The sequence below is a fragment of the Lathyrus oleraceus genome, chromosome 3 (assembly GCF_024323335.1).
Source record: "Lathyrus oleraceus cultivar Zhongwan6 chromosome 3, CAAS_Psat_ZW6_1.0, whole genome shotgun sequence".
NCBI lineage: Eukaryota > Viridiplantae > Streptophyta > Magnoliopsida > Fabales > Fabaceae > Lathyrus > Lathyrus oleraceus.
The window spans coordinates 38,260,672-38,281,165 of NC_066581.1; the positions used below are offsets into that span (position 1 = coordinate 38,260,672).

The window sequence follows — 20,494 nt, forward strand, 5'->3', positions numbered from 1 at the left end:
TAAACTTTGAGTTTAGATTCAATTAATAAAGTAACGTAACCCTGTTTTTTTTTAGAATATGAGTTCTAGTTCTAGTTCTAGTATTCGACTTTCTTTTCTTCTTCTTTTTTTTTTTGCATTATCAACAAAAGATGACTAATTTACAAAAGGTAACAAAGATAAAATACGAGCTTATTTTATAGCAATCGTAATCATTTGTTGTTGTTTTAAGGTCAATTTATTAATATGTCTCGATAAAAATTTTCCTTGTTGACTGATAAATTTGAAAAGTAAACTCAAGTTTTTATAATCAATTTGATCCCCAGATTGGATTAGGGGCGAAGTCCTACGAATTGATTGCTTCGATTTAACAAACAGTCGCTTAGATTTATCCATTGTTTGTTTACTCCTGTACCGAAAATCCCGTTTGTTATAAAAAAAGGATTTGTTTTAGTTATATTCTTATTTTTTTTCTAATATATTTGTTATATATATATATATATATATATATATATATAATATATATATATATATTATATATATATATATATATATATATATATATATATATATATATATATATATAATAATTTCATGTTTAAGATAATTTCTCTGGTATCTATATATTTCATTTTTATGTTATTTATAAAAAAAAATTCAATTTACCTTCTAAGGGTTGTTGAGTCGTAATTCCTTGTGTCGAAGCAGGTTGCCCGACAGAGCAAGGAAGTGTCGAACCACCTAGTGTGTCGAGTTATGTTAGTGTGTCGAAGTGTTGAAGCATGTTGCTTCACACAGGATTTCGACTTAGGCCTATTTTAGTAGTGTTAGCTATTTTGGACTTTTATAATTTTGAGTTTTGCCTTGAGGTCCAAGTTAACCTAAATCTATAAATAGAGGGAGTAACCCTTATTTTTGTAATGAAGTGAATAAAACATTCATAACATTGTATTCACAGTATATTACAGTTGTAAAGTGAATAAGAAGTTTTCCACAAATTATGGGCAGAGAGAAACTCTGCGGAATTTAATTCTTCTTCTCCTTCATCGTTTTTTACACTCTTTCTTTCTCTATTGTTCTTTTCTTTTCATTGTTATTGTGTGGGTGGTAACAATCTTGTTCATCAAGATTGATTGAAATTCTCCATATATTTGGGTAGATTTCCATTATCTGGTATCAAGAGCTCCGGTTTAATCGATTTGTGGGAAGAAAATCACCATGGCAACAAATCATCCATACGGGAATTTTCCAGCAAATCTTATGATTCTCAAGAACAACAATTATGAGAATTGGTGCAAGCAGATAAAAGTTGTGTTCTGTTATCAAGATCTTTGGGATCATGTGCAGGAAGGAGTAGCAACGCTTGCAGAAGCCGCGGCGAACCAAGAAAAGGCTGCACATAAAGAATTGAAGAAGAAAGATTATAAAGCTCTCTTTATAATCCATCAATATGTTGTTGCAGATAATTTTGAAAGGGTTAGTGATGCAGAGTCAGCGAAAGAAACATGGGAAATTCTGGAGAAATCGTTTGGAGGCACAGAGAAGGTGAAAGAGGTGAGGTTACAAACTCACAAAAGGACGTATGAATTGCTTCAGATGGAAGGCAATGAAAGCATAACTGATTATTTCACCAAGGTTACGAAACTGGTGAATCAAATGAAGGTATGTGGAGAAGTGTTAACATCAAGATCTATTGTTGGAAAGATCTTGAGGTCGTTGGCTCCAAAGTTTGACCACGTGGTAGTAGCCATAGAAAAGTCGAAAAATTTGTCAAAATTGACAAAGGAAGAGCTTCAAGGGACGCTTGAATCTCATGAACAAAGAATGGCTGAAAGAGATACAGGAAAGTCAAAGAGTGATATGGCTTTGTAGGGTCAATCAGGAAAAGAAAGAAAAAGGCAAAGGAAACTGGAATAGCAACAAAGGCAGAGGAGGTTACAACAATTCGACTGATCAAAATCAGCAAGAAGGAAACTGGTCGAATCAAAGAAAACCCTGGAACCAAGGCAACCAAAGATGTGGTGTTGCAGGTAGTGGAAGAGGTGGTGGTCAAAATCCAGGCAAGAGTCACATTCAGTGTTACAATTCTCATAAGTATGGTCACTATTCTAGTTATTATCCAGAAAAGCAGAAGAATCAAGAAACTTATGCAAAGCTGGTGAAACATGAAGAAGAAGAGACGTTGTTGATGGTTACAACAAGAGATAAAGAGAGATTCAAGGACCAATGGTACTTGGACTCAGGATGCTCATCACACATGTCTGGAAGGAAAGATTGGTTTGTCAATATAAAGCCCTCAATGAAGAACATGGTGAAATTTGCAAATGACAAAAATCTAGCAACTGAAGGTGTTGGTGATGTTCTAATTATGAGAAAAGATGGCAAGAGGTCAGTAATTTCAAATGTGTTATACATACCAGGCATGAAGAGTAATTTGCTCAGCATTGGGCAGTTGGTAGAAAAGAACTACAAGGTGTCGATCGAAGACAAGATGATGAGAGTTCTTGACTCAAATGGAAGGTTGATCTTGAAGGCTTCAATGTCTCAGAATAGAACCTTCAAGATTGAGCTTAATATGATGGAGGATAAGTGCCTTGCAACAACAGCCAACAGAGATGAATGGATATGGCATTATAGACTTGGCCATCTCAAATTCAAAGACATCGGAGATTTGAAGAGAAGAAATATGATTTTAGGATTACCAGAAATCGACATTCCAAACGAAGTCTATGAAGAATGTGTGCAAGCGAAGCAACATAATAACAACTTCAGTAAGGATGCAGGAAGTAGGTCGAAGGAAATTCTTGAAGTCATATACTCTAATGTATGTGGTCCTCTTCAGGTGGATTCGATTGGAGGTAACAAATACTTTATTACATTCATAAATGATTTTAGTCGAAAATTATGGTCTTACCTAATCAAGAGGAAAAGTGAAGTGGTCAAGGTATTTGCCAAGTTTAAATTTATGGTCGAAAGACACAGCGGTGGAAAGATCAAGATTTTGAGGACTGGTGGTGGTGGAGAATATGTGTCGAAAGATTTCGATGCATTATGTGTGAAAGAAGGGATTATGCATAAGGTTGTGTCACTCTACACTCCACAGCAGAATAGACTCGCATAAAGGAATAAAATAACCATTATGAATATGGTTAGAAGTATGTCGAAAGGCAAATATCTACCCAAAGAATTATGGGGAGAAGCTATGTCGACTGCGACATATATCCTAAACAGATGTCCGACGAAGAAGCTAGAAGGAATCACGCCAGAAGAATGTTGGTCTGGTGTCAAGCCTAGCTTGATTCATCTGAGGGTGTTTAGATCTATAGAACATAGACATGTGTCAGATCAGTTGAGAAGAAAACTTGATGACAAGTCGAGTTAGATGATCCGGATAGGATATCATTCGACTGGAGGATACAAGTTGTTCGACTCAGTGAATAAGTAAGTGGTGATCAGCAGGGATGTGATCATAGATGAACTTAAGGAGTGGGATTGGACTGAGAATGTTAAGAAAGATTCAGTGAGAATCTTTTATGATGAACCAACTAGTGAAGTCGAAAGAGAAGTTCGACAGGAAGAAGTCAGAGGTGAAGCAGGCCCAAGCAGACCTCAAAGAATAAGACACATGCGTGCAAGGTTGCAAGAATGTGTGATTACATCAGATGATGTGGCCAATGAAGAAGGTGAGCTGGTACATTATGCTTTTTACGCAGATGTCGAACTTGTCAATGCAGTTGAGGCATTGAAAGATTCGAAGTGGATGAAAGCAATGGATGAAGAGTTGAAGTCAATCAAAGTCAATAGCACTTGGTCACTTGTCGAATTGCCCCAAAATAAGAAGGAAATTAATTTGAAATGGGTATACAAGGTGAAGTTGAATCCCAAAGTATAAGTGACTCGACACAAGGCGAGACTTGTGGTGAAAAGATTTCTTCAGAAAGAAGGAATCGACTTCGATGAAGTTTTTTCACCTCTTGCTAGGATCGAAACAATCAGGTTGGTTATTGGTATAGCAAACATAAACAACTAACAAATGTGGCAAATGGATGTGAAATATGCATTCCTTAATGACCCCTTAGAAGAAGAAGTTTATGTTGCACAACCAGCTGGGTTTGTGAAACAATGAGAAGAAAGAAAGGTGTACAGGTTGCATAAAGCCCTGTACGGACTTAAACAAGCTCTAAGAGCTTGGAATAAGAAGATATATGGATTTCTAGGAGAAGGAATTTGTGAAGTGCAAATCTGAACATGGAGTATATGTAAGAAGAAGCAAGAGTGAATTGCTTATACTATATCTCTATGTCGATGATCTTTTGATAACAGGTAGATGCAAGAAGGAGATCCAAGACTTCAAAGGTGATCTCAACAAGGAATTTGAAATGTCAGATATGGGTGAAATTTCATATTTCCTTGGCATCAAATTCTACAAGAGTGGTAGAGGTTTGATTGTGCATCAAAGAAGGTATGCAGGCGAAATACTCAAGAGATTTCAAATGCAAGATTGCAACCCAACTTCGACTCCAACTGAGTCTAGATTACAACTGTCAAAAGGTTTAGATGAAAATGATGTTGACCCAACCCAATATAGAAGACTTATTGGGTCACTTCGATACCTTTGTCACACAAGGCTTGACATAGCATACAGTGTAGGTATGGTGATTAGGTTTATGCAGAAGCCAAAGGTATCAAGCAGCGGCGAAGAGGATACTAAGGTATCTTAAAGGAACTCTCAACTATGGCATTTTTTTTCCTGCAACTGATGAAGAAAAAGAATGCAAATTAGTGAGATACACTGACTCAAGTTGGTGTAGTGATGCTAAGGATCGAAAATCCACAGTTGGCTATGTGTTTATGCTAGGTGGTGCATCAGTTGCTTGGAGTTCGAGAAAAGAGCCAGTAGTGGCATTATCATCATGTGAAGCAGAATACATAGTTGCTTTTCTTTATGCATGTCAAGCAACATGGATGGTGAATTTGGTCAAAGAGATAACAGCGAAGAGTCATGGAGTAATTACCATGAAGATCGACAGCATGTCAGCAATCAATTTGGCGAAGAATCTGATAGCACATGGTCGAAGCAAACATATCGAGATGAGGTTCCATTATCTTCAAGAGTAGGTAGCAGACGGGAAGATGAATGTGGAACATTGCAGAACTAAGAATCAGATTGCAGACATCATGACAAAGGGAGTCCAGGTCGAAGTGTTCAGAAGACTAAGAGTTATGATGAATGTAGATAACTTAGATACAATGAATTAGGTGGTATGTTGAATTGTAATTCCTTGTGTCGAAGCAGGTTGATCGACAGAGCAATGAAGTGTCGAACCACCTAGTGTGTCGACTTGTGTTAGTGTGTCAAAGTGTAGAAGCATGATGCTTCACACATGATTTTGACTTAGGCCTATTTTAGTAGTGTTACCTATTTTGGGTGTAACACCCATATATAATATATGTCTAGAATACATATTATACATAGTGTAATACTGGTACTGAAATACATAAGTGCCTAGCAGCACAACATACATATACAATTACATGCCCAAAATAACATAATATGGCATAAATGTACATAAGAGTGCCCAAAATAAACTACTAATCTAGATCGTTAGGCAATGATCTCAAAAATATCTACACAGTGGAAGAAAAGCCATCAGTCCTCAGGCAAGCAAGACATCACTCTATCTTGTCCTTACCATTATCCTGCTCAGAACCACTTGGAAAATAATCAACAACATGGGGTGAGATAATAATCTCAGTGGGTTCCCTATCTTATGGGTCCACTCGGCTCTACAGGGTTTTCTAATCAATGTTCAGCTCATATCCAACTCAAGTCAACAAGGGAACGAAGACTTGAGCGATGGGGAACTAACTCCCAATTGTATGGCAACATGCATCTGAGTTCTCATAACTCAACCACGATCATTATTCAGATCACGAAACATCAATTCCCGAACGGACTTACGTCTAAGTCAGGCCCGGTTCATGCATGCTCGTATGATTCGACTTTCACGGTGGATATCGGGTCCTCTATGAGGCTTAATCCCCAGTTCAAGCGACCGTCACCCGTATGGGACTTTACCCACTTAGGGTCTCTTTCACCGTATGGGCCTTATCCCACCTTGATGTCCACCTTTCCCCCATGTCCGCCATGGTTGGGGCTCAAACCCAATTGAGGCTCGAATCATTGGTCCCACATCCCAATGCTTACACGTCTAAGCATACCAATAGAGATGTGTACCATCACAGAAAACATACATTCTGAATACATGGTCGGTTCTACAATCATCGGTTCCACGAACCATAACAAAATTCATTAATCATAGGTGACTTCATTCACCACAATACACAATAATAACAAATAAGCATGCCACAATACATGTTCCATACAATGCGTCTTGTTCTCAATCATGCCAACAATTCGTACACGACCTTCATATAAGCGTCGTACGAACGATTACCGTATTCTCGCATTATCTAGATTATAAACCTCACTCATGGCCTAATTTCAACCCTAGGTTAACTCACTAGACTTATCATGTAATTTTCACCATTAACATGTATTCAACATATACATAGCATCACAATTGATTAATGGATGGAAGAATGCATTTAGAAACAATTAGAAAATGGATTTTGAGGTTTTTAACTTGAGTCAATCGATTGGTTGGGGAAGCCCAATCGATTGGTTCCTCTCACGTTTATGTTTTTCAGAATTTGCTGAGTGTCAATAGATTGATCCTGAGTGTCAATCGATTGGTCCTGCTGAAAATTTTCACTATTCATAAACAGAAAGTTTGTGCAATCGATTGACATGCAGTGTCAATAGATTGGTCCTGTAAAAATTTCATTTTCCTGCTAAACTAAAGACTGTCAATCGATTGATAACAGGGGCCAATCGATTGGCTCACACACATTTTCACTTTTCCACTTCTTAAAACACCATTTTCCTCTGTAACTCCATTTCCAACCAAACCCACACTCATTCTTCCAACACATCCATCTTACTACATGCTCATATACACATGTACAACAAGATTCCCAAGTTCATAACTACAAGGATTTCAACATCATAACATAACCATAACAAATCATATTATCATACCAATCACAAAACACATCAAGACACATGTTCATGAAAATCAACAAGAGCAAGAACATATTCATCTTATAGCATGGATATTCATGATTTATCTAACATTCTACAACCCTAACTTTTCTAGAAACCTAAAGTTCTAACTAGAACCCACCTCAAGAAATTGAAGAGGAGAAGTTGTTGAAGATGAGATGAGGATGAAGATGATGGTGTTGGTTCCAAGTTTTCCTTCTTCTTCTTCTTATCCACTAGCCTTTCTTTCCTTCTTCTCTTAAGCTTCCTCTTTCTTTCTATGCTTTCTGATACATAGAAAACAAATGGGTATTCCGACATCAACTCAGCTTTATGTATCTCTTTCCGACTTAAGGCATCCGCAACCTTATTCGCCTTCCCTGGGTGATACTTAAGCTCAAAATCAAAGTCCTTCAAGTATTCCATCCATCTCCTCTGTCTCATATTTAACTCCTTCTGGTCAAATAAGTATTTCAAACTCTTGTGATCACTAAATATCTCAAAATGCACCCCATACAAGTAATGTCTCCAAACCTTCAATGCAAAGACAACAGCAGACAGTTCAAGATCATGAATCGGGTAGTTCTCTTCATGAGGCTTCAACTGACGAGAGGCATAGGTTATAACTTGACCACTCTGCATTAACACCCCTCTCAATCCTTTCTTAGAGGCATCACAAAATACTTCATAGGACTTACTAGGATCAGGGATGACTAAAACAGGAGCAATCATTAGCTTCTCCTTCAAACTCATAAAACTCTTCCCACACTTAGAATCCTATTTGAAAGAAATTTCCTTTCGGGTAAGTCTAGTCATTGGTAACGCTACCTGCGAAAATCCCTTTATAAACCTTCTATAGTAACCTGCCAAACCTAAGAAACTTCTGACTTCGGAAGCATTCTTCGGTCTTTCCCAATTAATAACTGCTTCAACTTTAGATGGATCCACCGATACTCCCCCTTGTGATATTACATGACCAAGAAACCTCACTTCGTTCATCCAAAATTCACACTTACTTAACTTGGCAAATAGTTGTTTCTCTTGCAGTACTGACAGAATAATCCTTAGGTGTTCTCCGTGCTCTCGAGGAGTAGGAGAATAAATGAGAATGTCATCAATAAAGATCACCCACGAACTGGTCCAAGTAGGGTTGGAATATCCGATTCATATAGTCCATGAAAACAGCTGGGGCATTCGTTACACCAAACGGCATTACAAGGAACTCATAATGGCCATATCGAGTTCTAAATGCGGTCTTTGGCACATCCGAACTCTTAACTATTATTTGATGATAGCCCGACCGTAGATCAATCTTCGAGAACACGTAGGCTCCTTTCAACTGATCTAACAAATCGTCTATCTGAGGCAGAGGGTACTTGTTCTTGATGGTAACTTTATTCAACTGGCGATAATCAATACACAACCGCATACTATCGTCCTTCTTCTTTACTAGTAACACTGGAGCTCCCCATGGTGAGACACTAGGTCGGATAAAATTCTTGGTTAATAACTCTTCCAATTGATTCTTCAACTCTCTCAACTCTAGTGGCGCCATGCGATACGGAGAGACAGAGATTGGTGCCATCCCATGTACCATATCAATAGAGAATTCCACTTCCCTTTCAGGAGGAAGAGAGGAGACATCCTCAAGAAAAACTTCCGGAAATTCACAAACAACAGGGATTTGTGTAACATTCAGATTATCGCTAGATTCCTTGGTAAGAGCCAAGAGAACTGATTTTCATTCTCAAATAAGAAATTAACCATGCCAACCATACCTTCCAAGATTGTAGTTAACACATCCTTTGGATTAGCTTCACTAGATGGAATGATAATCAACTTCTCTTCACAACCAATAAACACCGAGTTGGTGGAAAGCCAATCCATCCCCAAAACCACATCAACCTTCTTAAGTGGTAAACAAATAAGATCAATCTGAAAAACTCTACCATTCACCGAGAGCAAACAATTTTCACAAATCAACGGTGTCTCAACCATATCATCCATGGAGGTAGTAACCACCATAGGATGAGACAAGGGAATTGCTTGCAAGCCAAGACGCTTCATGCACCGAATTGATACAAAAGAGTGTGTCGCCCCACAATCAAATAATACAAAACAAGGATGATCATTGACGAGACACGTACCAGCAATTAAGGCATTGTTGCTCTTATCCTTTCTTGCATCCAAAGTATAAACTCGACTGGCGCTCCTCCCCTGCATCTGATTCTTATTCTGAGGACATTCCTTAGACATGTGTCCCTCTGATGGGAAAATAGCAAGTGTACTATTTTTCTCACTATAGTAATAAAAGGGAAATTCCCCGTTTGTCGATCTCAAGGACTGCTTGACGATACAGAGTTTATAGATTGTTTCAATTAGACAAAAGCCTTTGGTTTTTGTGTTGTGAGTAATTATACTACCAATTGCAGATAAATAAAATAAGTAAAAGGTTGAACAAGAGACAAATGAGAGAAGATTGCTAGGGTTCGGTGAATGAAACTTCCTGTAACAGATATAATTTATGAAAGTTTAGACAATATTCCTATCTAATTAATTCCGGTCCTCAAGGGTATCTATTCCTAATTCCTTAGTGAAAAGACCTTTGATTATGTAACCTAATTACTATGTCCATAAATAATTAAGTTCATACTCAAGCATTCAACTATCAAGAATTACCGGTCAGATAGAAAATCCCTAGTCCTAGGTTATTTTTACTATCCAAAGTTCTTATCCAGATCAATGAATAATCGATGTCCAACTTAAACTATTCATATTAATCATCATTCGTTGGTCCGACGAATAAAGCATAAAGAACGGTAATAAGAACAAATCAATGGAAAAGAAGAAATAGTCAATGCACTCATAAACATAAAATCTTTCACATTCAGAATCAGGGTCACCCCCCTAGCAATGGGGGGTTTAGCTACTCATAATCGAAATAAAAACAAAGATTAACATTGTTGTCATTACAGAATTTCGTGAGGAATCAATCTTCAATCGTCGGAAAACTCTTGAACATATGAATCCTCTGATAATCGTAGAGTCTCCAGCTCTCAAAACGCGTCTTTTTTCTCTCCAAAATCGTCCAACCCCTGGAAAATCGTGTTCTGCCCTCTAAATAGCTATACAGTTGGGCTTTTCCTGATTCTGGGCTTGATACGCGTATTGCCCAGTCTCATACGCGTATTGCCCAGTCTGGTACGCGTATTGCACGTAAGACAGCCTCTGATACGCGTATTGCCCAGTCTGGTACGCGTATTGCCCAGTCTGGTACGCGTATTGCACGTAAGACAGCCTCTGATACGCGTATTGCCCAGTCTGGTACGCGTATTGCCCAGTCTGGTACGCGTATCAGCAGTTTGGTACGCGTATCACCAGAAGCTTGTCTTTTTGCTTGATTTTCAACCCCTCTGGTCATTTGCGTATGCTACGCGTACTGGGAAGGTCCATACGCGTATCATGTAAGGCCATACGCGTATGGACAACAAGTTCTCCAAGAATTGATTTTTTTCTTCCGTTTTCTTGCTCGGGCTCAATTTCGCATCTGACATTTGATTCCCTGAGCTTCCAAACTAGTGTTTTACCTGCTAACATACCCAAAAGTGTAAAATATCCTCAAGAAATTCATAAGTAACAACACACTTCATATTATAGAATTGAGCTTATATCTAACTAAAATTGCTTCAGTTTACGCAGTTTACCTGACTTATTTACGGTTAAATAGTGAAATACCTAGCATAAATGGTGACTGATCACAACCCCAAACTTAGCTTGTTGCTTGTCCTCAAGTAACATTTTATTACCATAAGATCATGTCACCCCAAACTTACTGTAAACAGTTCTTGCCACAATACTGCTGAAATCTTTCGCACTGGACCTCTTGATGTTTTTTTCAGGTTTTCTGATTCTTCCACATAGCCAACGAGCTAGGAACTCTTTCCCTCATTGATATGACTTTACCTGTCAGCTTATATCACACTCTCACCAAGTCTCTCTGGGTTAAAGTGTTATCACTCTCAAATCACAATATGCAATATCAAATCAGAAGTTTGAATAAATTCTCTCATCCTATCAACATGTACAATCACACACACTTTTTGAGGTCTTTTTGGGTTGTAACGGGGCTTTGGTTTAGGTAGGGTATGAAATTGGAACAACGGTTTTTGGGTCTTTTGGTTCAGAGTACATGAAATAATTCTCTCACTACGTTTCTTTCCTATTATTCATGTAGGGTTTTGCAATCCTCTTTTCCTTTTATCTATAGTGAATGTAGCATTTTTCAAAAGCTGTTCTTTTATTGTTTTTCGCTTTTCTCTTTCTTTCTTTTCATGTTGTTGGTTGTTTTTCCCTTTTTTTTTTCTTTTTCTTTCTCCTTTTTTTTTCTTTTTTTTCTTTTATACTACATTCACTTACTATTCACGTACTGCCAAGCTACCCCAAACTTAAAGGTTGTTATTCCAACAGCAACCCCAAACTTAGATAGAAACGTAGAGATGAAATCAATCCTCACATACTCTGAACAAGGTAGGATAGGTACAAGGTCATGGCTTTAGAAAAAACGGGTATATAAAAAATAAATGATTAACAGGCTCAACAGGGTAAAACAATGGATAATAATAATAACGGGATGGCTAGAAAGGTTCTAGGTGATAAACAAAAACATGCCTCAGTGTGTGTAGTCGTACAGCTAATAATAACAAAAGAACATACGCAAACCAAGATTGATAAAGACATACCTGATATCTCTCATATGATGATAAGTGTTTGGCTTTTTATGATCTCACCAGGACGGGTTAAGCTGACTTGTTCTATCATACCTCTGAGTTCAAAGCTCCTGCTCGTGGTTCTGATGTTAATCTTAACCAGTGCGTCCAATCATCAACAACAGTATCTACAGTCAGGGGACTGAAAGAGAGGACGCCCAAGTATTTGGTGTAAGTGATCAAGAAAACCAATAGCCAGACATAGTCACATATCTAACGAAATAAACAGGAAAATGGAGGTAAACAAAATCAAATTCATTAGATTAAGCCAACCCATAATAGGTGATTACATCAAAGCAACAGAAATTCAAAACTGAATAAATCAAAAAGAAAAATACACAAAGAAATTTCAAACCTCCCTTGGGTTGCCTCCCAAGCAGCGCTTCGTTTAACGTCGCATGGCTCGACGAGACACCTCATACTCAGATGAGTTTAACAGTTTCAATTGGTCCCCCTTCACCAGGATCATATGGTTTCAACCTCTGACCATTAACCTTGAAGGTGTCTCCATTCTTCTCATTTAAAACACCAATACCACTTTTATGTTTCTTCAGTACCTTTTCATCTTCTAATTCTGGTGAAGCTCTCAGATCCTCCCACCTGCGTGGGTTGTATTTCCTCCAAGGGGTTTGTGTATCCAGCATAGCAAGCACTTCTTTTTCTTTTTCCTCATCCTTCTCCTCCATCTCTCTGACCGACAGACTAAGAACTCTTTCTAACGGTAATTCAGGAAACTTTCTTTGAATTGTGCCAGTTACAATTTGATCAATCACTTCCACGGAGTGGTTTGTACACATATTCTCTTTATGTTTCATAGTATCTCGGACATCAATTCTGAGCTTTTCATCATACACCTTTAGGGTCATGGTACCTTCCTCCATATCTATATTGCATCTACCTGTTTCTAAGAAAGGTCTGCCCAGAATCAGAGGTATCTCTTCATCTTCTGGCATTTCCAAAATTACAAAATCAACAGGAAAAACAAATTTATCAACTTTGACCAGAACATCCTCAACTACCCCAAAAGGTCTCTTCACTGAGTGGTCAGCAAATTGAAGTGTCATTCTGGTATCTTGAACATTTCCAATTCCTAGCTTCCTGTAAATAGACAAAGGCATAAGGCTAACACTAGCCCCCAAATCAATCAGCGCCCTTTTAAAAGACGTATCTCCAATGGTACACGGGATGGTCACAGAACCTCTATCTGGCTTCTTTACTGGAATCTTCATACCCTGCAAAATAGCACTACAAGTTTCAATTAGTATAACAGGGTCAGTGTCAGTGGTGCGCTTCTTGGAGATGATGTCTTTCATGAATTTCGCATAGATAGGCATCTGCTCGAGTGCCTCAGAGAATGGAATATTGATTTCTAATTTCCTGAACAACTCCATGAATTTCTGAAAAAATTTCTCATCTTGCTTCTTCTTTTTGTTTCTTTGTGGGAATGGAAGCTTAATGATGGGTTTTGGTTCAGGGAGCTTTTCTTGTACCACCGGCGGTATTACAATTTCTTCCTCAGATGGTGTCTTGTTTTCTAAGATTTCCAGATCCACTTCAAGCAACTGATCTTCTTCTTCATCCTTCTTCTTACGATCTTCAACATATCTTCCGCTTCTTGTTGTTACCGCACTCACATTATGGTGCTCCCTTGGATTTGTCACTGTTGCACTAGGTAATGCGCCCGGTGTTTGAAAATTTGTTATCTGTTGTGCTATCTGACCCAATTGAATCTCCAGATTTTTAATGGATGCATTGGTGCTCTTCTGATTATTCCTGGTCTCCTCCTGAAATTGCATATTCTGAGTTGCCATCTTCTCTATAGCAATCTCCCAATCCGCTTTCTTCGGTATTTGTTGCTGATAAGGTTGCTATTGCGATTGATATTGTGGTTGGTAAGGTGGTTGTTGTTGTGGAGGTCCTTGGTTCTGAATATTACCTTGCTGATCTTTCCAAGAGAAATTAGGATGATTTTTCCACCCCGGATTATAAGTATTTGAGTAGGGATTATTCTGCCTCAGGTAATTTATAGCTTGCACTTGTTCTGCGGTTGCAACACAATGCATGGTAAAGTGTGGTCCACTACAAATCTCACAAATCATGGTCGGAACCGGTTGCACTTGAGCAACAGTCTGGGTACCTAAATTCATAGCTTTCAATCTTCTTTCAACCTCAGCAGCAACCTGGTCTTCCATTTTCACTACCTGATTTGCTAATTTCAAGTCAATTTTTCCCTCCGGCTGATTCATAGTACGGTCATATAATTCCAAATGTTCATTCGCTGCAATAGCTTCGATGATCTTTTTGATACCGGTTGCTGTTGAAAAATTAGATGAGCCACCAGCAGCTGTATCAATGAGTTGCTTAGTTCTCATCTTCAGCCCGTTTACAAAATTCTGCATTTGTTCAGTTTCATCCAGATTATGTGTAGGACATGCAACTAAACATCTCTTGAATCTTTTGTATGCATCTCCAAGTGTCTCTCCGTCTTTCTGTTTAAAATTCACAATGTCATACCTCTTACGGATATACACAGAAGCAGGAAAATACTCGTTCAAGAATGCCGTTTCCATTTGTTGCCAAGTAGTAATGCTTCCTGCGGGTAGGGAATAGAACCATTCCTCAGCGTCCTCAGATAACGTGAATGGGAACATGACCAATCTCTTTGCCTTTTCAGAATGTCCATCAATTTTTAATGATGTAGTCATAGTCAGAAACCTCTGCAGATGCTTGTTTGCATCCTCATTGATCTTTCCTGCAAAAGGTTTGCTTTCTAACTGGCGGATAGTTGAGGGGTGTAACTGGAAATGAGCAACATTAACAGGTTGATTAACAATGGTCAACCGCACTGCTGGGTTATTCTGTCTGCCATAGTCACCTAAAAGTCTTTCCGCTGGGGGTGGGTCTGCAGCCATGTTTATAGTGTCTGGATGTGAAGCTGTGTCTGACTCAGATTATTCGGAGTGAGCAGAGACTGGTGTGACAGGTGTGGCCAGTTCTTCGGTGTCAGAGTTTTCCAGTTTCTTTCTTCTAGCTTCTCTGAGCTTTGCGCGCAATGTTCTCTTTGGTTCTGCGTCAAAATGAAAATTAGCTGAGGCCTTACCTCGCATACACAGATTAGACAGAAATTAGTTATAATAACAATAAAAATAAAATTAAACAATAAGTAAAATTTTGGATGCAGAGCAACAAAATTCTAATTGAAAATAACTTAATAAACTCTATTATCTTTGGCAGTCCCCGGTAACGGCGCCAAAAACTTGATGGGAAAATAGCAAGTGTACTATTTTTCTCACTATAGTAATAAAAGGGAAATTCCCCGTTTGTCGATCTCAAGGACTGCTTGACGATACAGAGTTTATAGATTGTTTCAATTAGACAAAAGCCTTTGGTTTTTGTGTTGTGAGTAATTATACTACCAATTGCAGATAAATAAAATAAGTAAAAGGTTGAACAAGAGACAAATGAGAGAAGATTGCTAGGGTTCGGTGAATGAAACTTCCTGTAACAGATATAATTTATGAAAGTTTAGACAATATTCCTGTCTAATTAATTCCGGTCCTCAAGGGTATCTATTCCTAATTCCTTAGTGAAAAGACCTTTGATTATGTAACCTAATTACTATGTCCATAAATAATTAAGTTCATACTCAAGCATTCAACTATCAAGAATTACCGGTCAGATAGAAAATCCCTAGTCCTAGGTTATTTTTACTATCCAAAGTTCTTATCCAGATCAATGAATAATCGCTGTCCAGCTTAAACTATTCATATTAATCATCATTCGTTGGTCCGACGAATAAAGCATAAAGAACGGTAATAAGAACAAATCAATGGAAAAGAAGAAATAGTCAATGCACTCATAAACATAAAATCTGTCACATTCAGAATCAGGGTCACCCCCCTAGCAATGGGGGGTTTAGCTACTCATAATCGAAATAAAAACAAAGATTAACATTGTTGTCATTACAGAATTTCGTGAGGAATCAATCTTCAATCGTCGGAAAACTCTTGAACATATGAATCCTCTGATAATCGTAGAGTCTCCAGCTCTCAAAACGCGTCTTTTTTCTCTCCAAAATTGTCCAACCCCTGGAAAATCGTGTTCTGCCCTCTAAATAGCTATACAGTTGGGCTTTTCCTGATTCTGGGCTTGATACGCGTATTGCCCAGTCTCATACGCGTATTGCCCAGTCTGGTACGCGTATTGCACGTAAGACAGCCTCTGATACGCGTATTGCCCAGTCTGGTACGCGTATTGCCCAGTCTGGTACGCGTATTGCACGGGCTCAATTTCGCATCTGACGTTTGATTCCCTGAGCTTCCAAACTAGTGTTTTACCTGCTAACCTATCCAAAAGTGTAAAATATCCTCAAGAAATTCATAAGTAACAACACACTTCATATTATAGAATTGAGCTTATATCTAACTAAAATTGCTTCAGTTTACGCAGTTTACCTGACTTATTTACGGTTAAATAGTGAAATACCTAGCATAAATGGTGACTGATCACCCTCCTTCTGACAAGTAAAACACCTAATTCCACTTACAACACATCTTCTAAAATGATACTTGTTACACAATTGACATTGAGGAGGTTGGTTAGGTCTTGCATGTTGCATCTGTTTCCCCTTGAAAGCCTGAGATCTAGGCTTGAACTGGTTTCCTGGCCTTTCTTGGTCTCTCTGCCCACTCCTGTGCTGATCCCTTTCTTCTTGAACTTTCTTCAAACTATTCTCAGCCACATAACATTGCCTTAACAATTCAGCATAAGAAGTGAATTCCCTTTGAGAAACACTATGAGAAATTTCACCCCTCAGACCAAAAAGAAACTGATCAATCTTCCACCTCTCATCAGGTGCGTATGCGGCTTGTCTAGAATATGCAGCCATATCTTCGAACTTCTCAGCATACGCAGCTACTGACATAGTTCCCTGCCTGAGTTGTTGAAATTCAAACTCTTTCTGGGTCCTCAAAGAACTAGGAAAATACTTATCCAAGAAAATAGTCTTAAAATGCTCCCAATCCCTAGGTATTCCTTGATTGGTCATAAGAGTCGAAGCACTCTCCCACCATCTCACAGTTGAACACTTCATCATGTGAGAAGCAAACACAACCTTGTTTTCTTCACTATAGTGCACTATCCGAAAAATCCTTTCCATACCAGTTATCCACTCCTGAGCCTTCACAGGATTCAACCCATCATGAAATTCCGGAGGATTCATGCGGAAGAAATCTCGGAAACTACCACCTACAGCTACCTGTGGAACTCCTTGAGGATACAAACCACCATTCCACTGCTGCATCATTTGTTGCATGAATTGATTATGTTTTTGTTGCATCTGTTGCATAAACTGAGGCCATTGAAAACCTTCACTACCACTTGGAGGTTCAAAGTCCGAATTTTGGGTTCTGGGTCTACCACGACCTCTGCGTCTATCAACCATGATCCTGAATGTCATACAAATAGGATTAAGTTGATCAGGCTCAATACTATGAATATAACACCAAGGACAATGATGACAACCCACATATGAGGCAGAAAGGAATACTTATAATATTTCATGGCTAGGTCGAGGATACGACCTGCTCTGATACCAACTATAACACCCACATATAATATATGTCTAGAATACATATTATACATAGTGTAATACTGGTACTAAAATACGTAAGTGCCTAGCAGCACAGCATACATATACAATTACATGCCCAAAATAACATAATATGGCATAAATGTACATAAGAGTGCCCAAAATAAACTACTGATCTAGATCATTAGACAATGATCTCAAAAATATCTACACAGCGAAAGAAAAGCCATCAGTCCTCAGGCAAGCAAGACATCACTCTATCTTGTCCTTACCCTTATCCTGCTCAGAACCACCTGAAAAATAATCAACAACATGGGGTGAGATAATAATCTCAGTGGGTTCCCTATCTTATGGGTCCACTCGGCTCTATAGGGTTTTCTAATCAATGTTCAGCTTATATCCAACTCAAGTCAACAAGGGAACAAAGACTTGAGCGATGGGGAACTAACTCGCAATTGTATGGCAACATGCATCTGAGTTCTCATAACTCAACCACGATCATTATTCAGATCACGAAACATCAATTCCCGAACGGGCTTACGTCTAAGACAGGCCCGGTTCATGCATGCTCATATGATTCGACTTTCACGATGGATATCGGGTCCTCTATGAGACTTAATCCCCAGTTCAAGCGACCATCACCCGTATGGGACTTTACCCACTTAGGGTCTCTTTCACCGTATGGGCCTTATCCCACTTTGATGTCCATCTTTCCCCTATGTCCGCCATGGTTGGGGCTCAAACCCAATTGAGGCTCGAATCATTGGTCTCATATCCCAATGCTTACACGTCTAAGCATACCAATAGAGATGTGTACCATCACAGAAAACACACATTCTGAATACATGGTCGATTCTACAATCATTGGTTCCACGAACCATAACAAAATTCATTAATCATAGGTGACTTCATTCACCATAATACACAATAATAACATAGCATGTTCCATACAATGCGTCTTGTTCTCAATCATGCCAACAATTTGTACACGACCTTCATATAAGCGTCGTACGAACGATTACCGTATTCTCGCATTATCTAGATTATAAACCTCACTCATGACCTAATTTCAACCCTAGGTTAACTCACTAGACTTATCATGTAATTTTCACCAGTAACATGTATTCAACATAAACATAGCATCACAATTGATTAATGGATGGAAGAGTGCATTTAGAAACACTTAGAAAATGGATTTTGAGGATTTTAACTTGAGTCAATCGATTGGTTGGGGAAGCCCAATCGATTGGTTCCTCTCACGTTTATGTTTTTCAGAATTTGCTGAGTGTCAATCGATTGATCCTGAGTGTCAATCGATTGGTCCTGCTGAAAATTTTCACTATTCATAAACAGAAAGTTTGTGCAATCGATTGACATGCAGTGGGTGGCCACATCGTTCCTGTGCCGAAGAAGGATGGTAAAGTCAGAATGTGTGTCGATTACCGGGATTTGAATAGAGCGAGTCCGAAAGATGACTTCCCATTACCTCACATTGATGTATTGGTTGATAATACGGCTCAATCCTCGGTATTCTCTTTCATGGATGGTTTCTCTGGATATAATCAGATCAAGATGGCGCCAGAGGACATGGAAAAGACGACATTCATTACACCTTGGGGCACGTTCTGCTATAAGGTGATGCCATTTGGGTTAAAGAATGCTGGTGCTACCTATCAGAGGGCAATGACGACTCTCTTTCATGACATGATGCACAAAGAAATTGAAGTGTACGTAGATGATATGATTGCGAAGTCGCAGACAGAAGAGGAGCACCTGGTTAATTTGCAGAAGCTGTTTGACAGGTTGAGAAAGTTCAAGCTGAGGTTGAATCCGAACAAGTGTACGTTTGGAGTGAGATCAGGGAAGTTGTTAGGCTTCATTGTCAGTGAGAAAGGGATTGAGGTTGATCCAGCAAAAGTCAAAGCTATTCAAGAGATGCCTGAACCGAAGACGGAAAAGCAAGTCCGTGGGTTTCTAGGGAGATTGAACTACATTGCAAGGTTCATATCTCATCTAACTGCTACATGTGAACCAATTTTCAAACTGCTTAGAAAGAATCAAGCGATCAAGTGGAATGATGATTGTCAGAAAGCTTTTGACAAGATAAAAGAGTATTTACAGAAACCTCCAATCCTTATACCTCCAGTTCCAGGGAGACCTCTGATAATGTACCTGTCAGTGACTGAGAACTCGATGGGGTGTGTATTGGGACAGCATGACGAGTCTGGTCGAAAAGAGCATGCCATATACTACCTTAGCAAAAAGTTTACCGACTGTGAAACAAGATATTCACTGCTCGAGAAAACTTGTTGTGCTTTGGCCTGGGCTGCTCGCCGACTAAGGCAGTATATGTTGAACCATACCACTCTGTTGATTTCTAAGATGGATCCAGTGAAGTACATCTTTGAGAAGCCGGCTCTCACCGGACGCGTTGCTCGTTGGCAGATGATTCTAACAGAATATGATATTCAGTACACGTCACAGAAGGCCATCAAAGGTAGTATTCTGTCAGACTACCTCGCCGAACAACCAATTGATGACTATCAGCCTATGATGTTTGAATTCCCTGATGAAGACATCATGTATCTGAAGATGAAAGATTGCGAAGAGCCTCTTGTCGAGGAAGGACCGGACCCGGATGACAAATGGACACTGATGTTTGATGGGGCTGTGAATATGAACGGTAACGGTGTGGGTGCAGTATTGATCAATCCTAAAGGTGCTCATATACCTTTTTCTGCCAGATTGATGTTTGACGTCACCAACAATGAAGCTGAGTATGAGGCTTGTATCATGGGGATAGAAGAAGCCATTGATCTGAGGATCAAAACTCTTGATATATTTGGAGATTCAGCTCTAGTGGTCAATCAAGTCAATGGAGATTGGAATACGAATCAGCCGCATTTGATTCCGTATAGAGATTACACCAGAAGGATACTGACGTTCTTCAAGAAGGTGAAGTTGTATCACGTCCCCCGGGATGAGAATCAAATGGCTGATGCCTTGGCTACTTTGTCATCTATGATCAAAGTTCATTGGTGGAATCATGTGCCA

At 39.0% G+C, this 20,494-nt stretch overlaps 1 protein-coding gene across 1 annotated transcript; it reads right to left on the reverse strand.

The window, feature by feature from the left end:
* Positions 1-8,198: 8,198 nt before the first annotated feature.
* LOC127129520 (uncharacterized) lies at positions 8,199-17,293 on the reverse strand. Its single transcript, XM_051058685.1, has 3 exons — positions 16,336-17,293; positions 8,863-9,348; positions 8,199-8,818 (listed from the first exon to the last, which is right to left on the reverse strand). Exons 1-3 carry the CDS (start codon positions 17,291-17,293, stop codon positions 8,199-8,201), a joined length of 2,064 nt encoding a protein of 687 aa, XP_050914642.1.
* Positions 17,294-20,494: the final 3,201 nt, after the last annotated feature.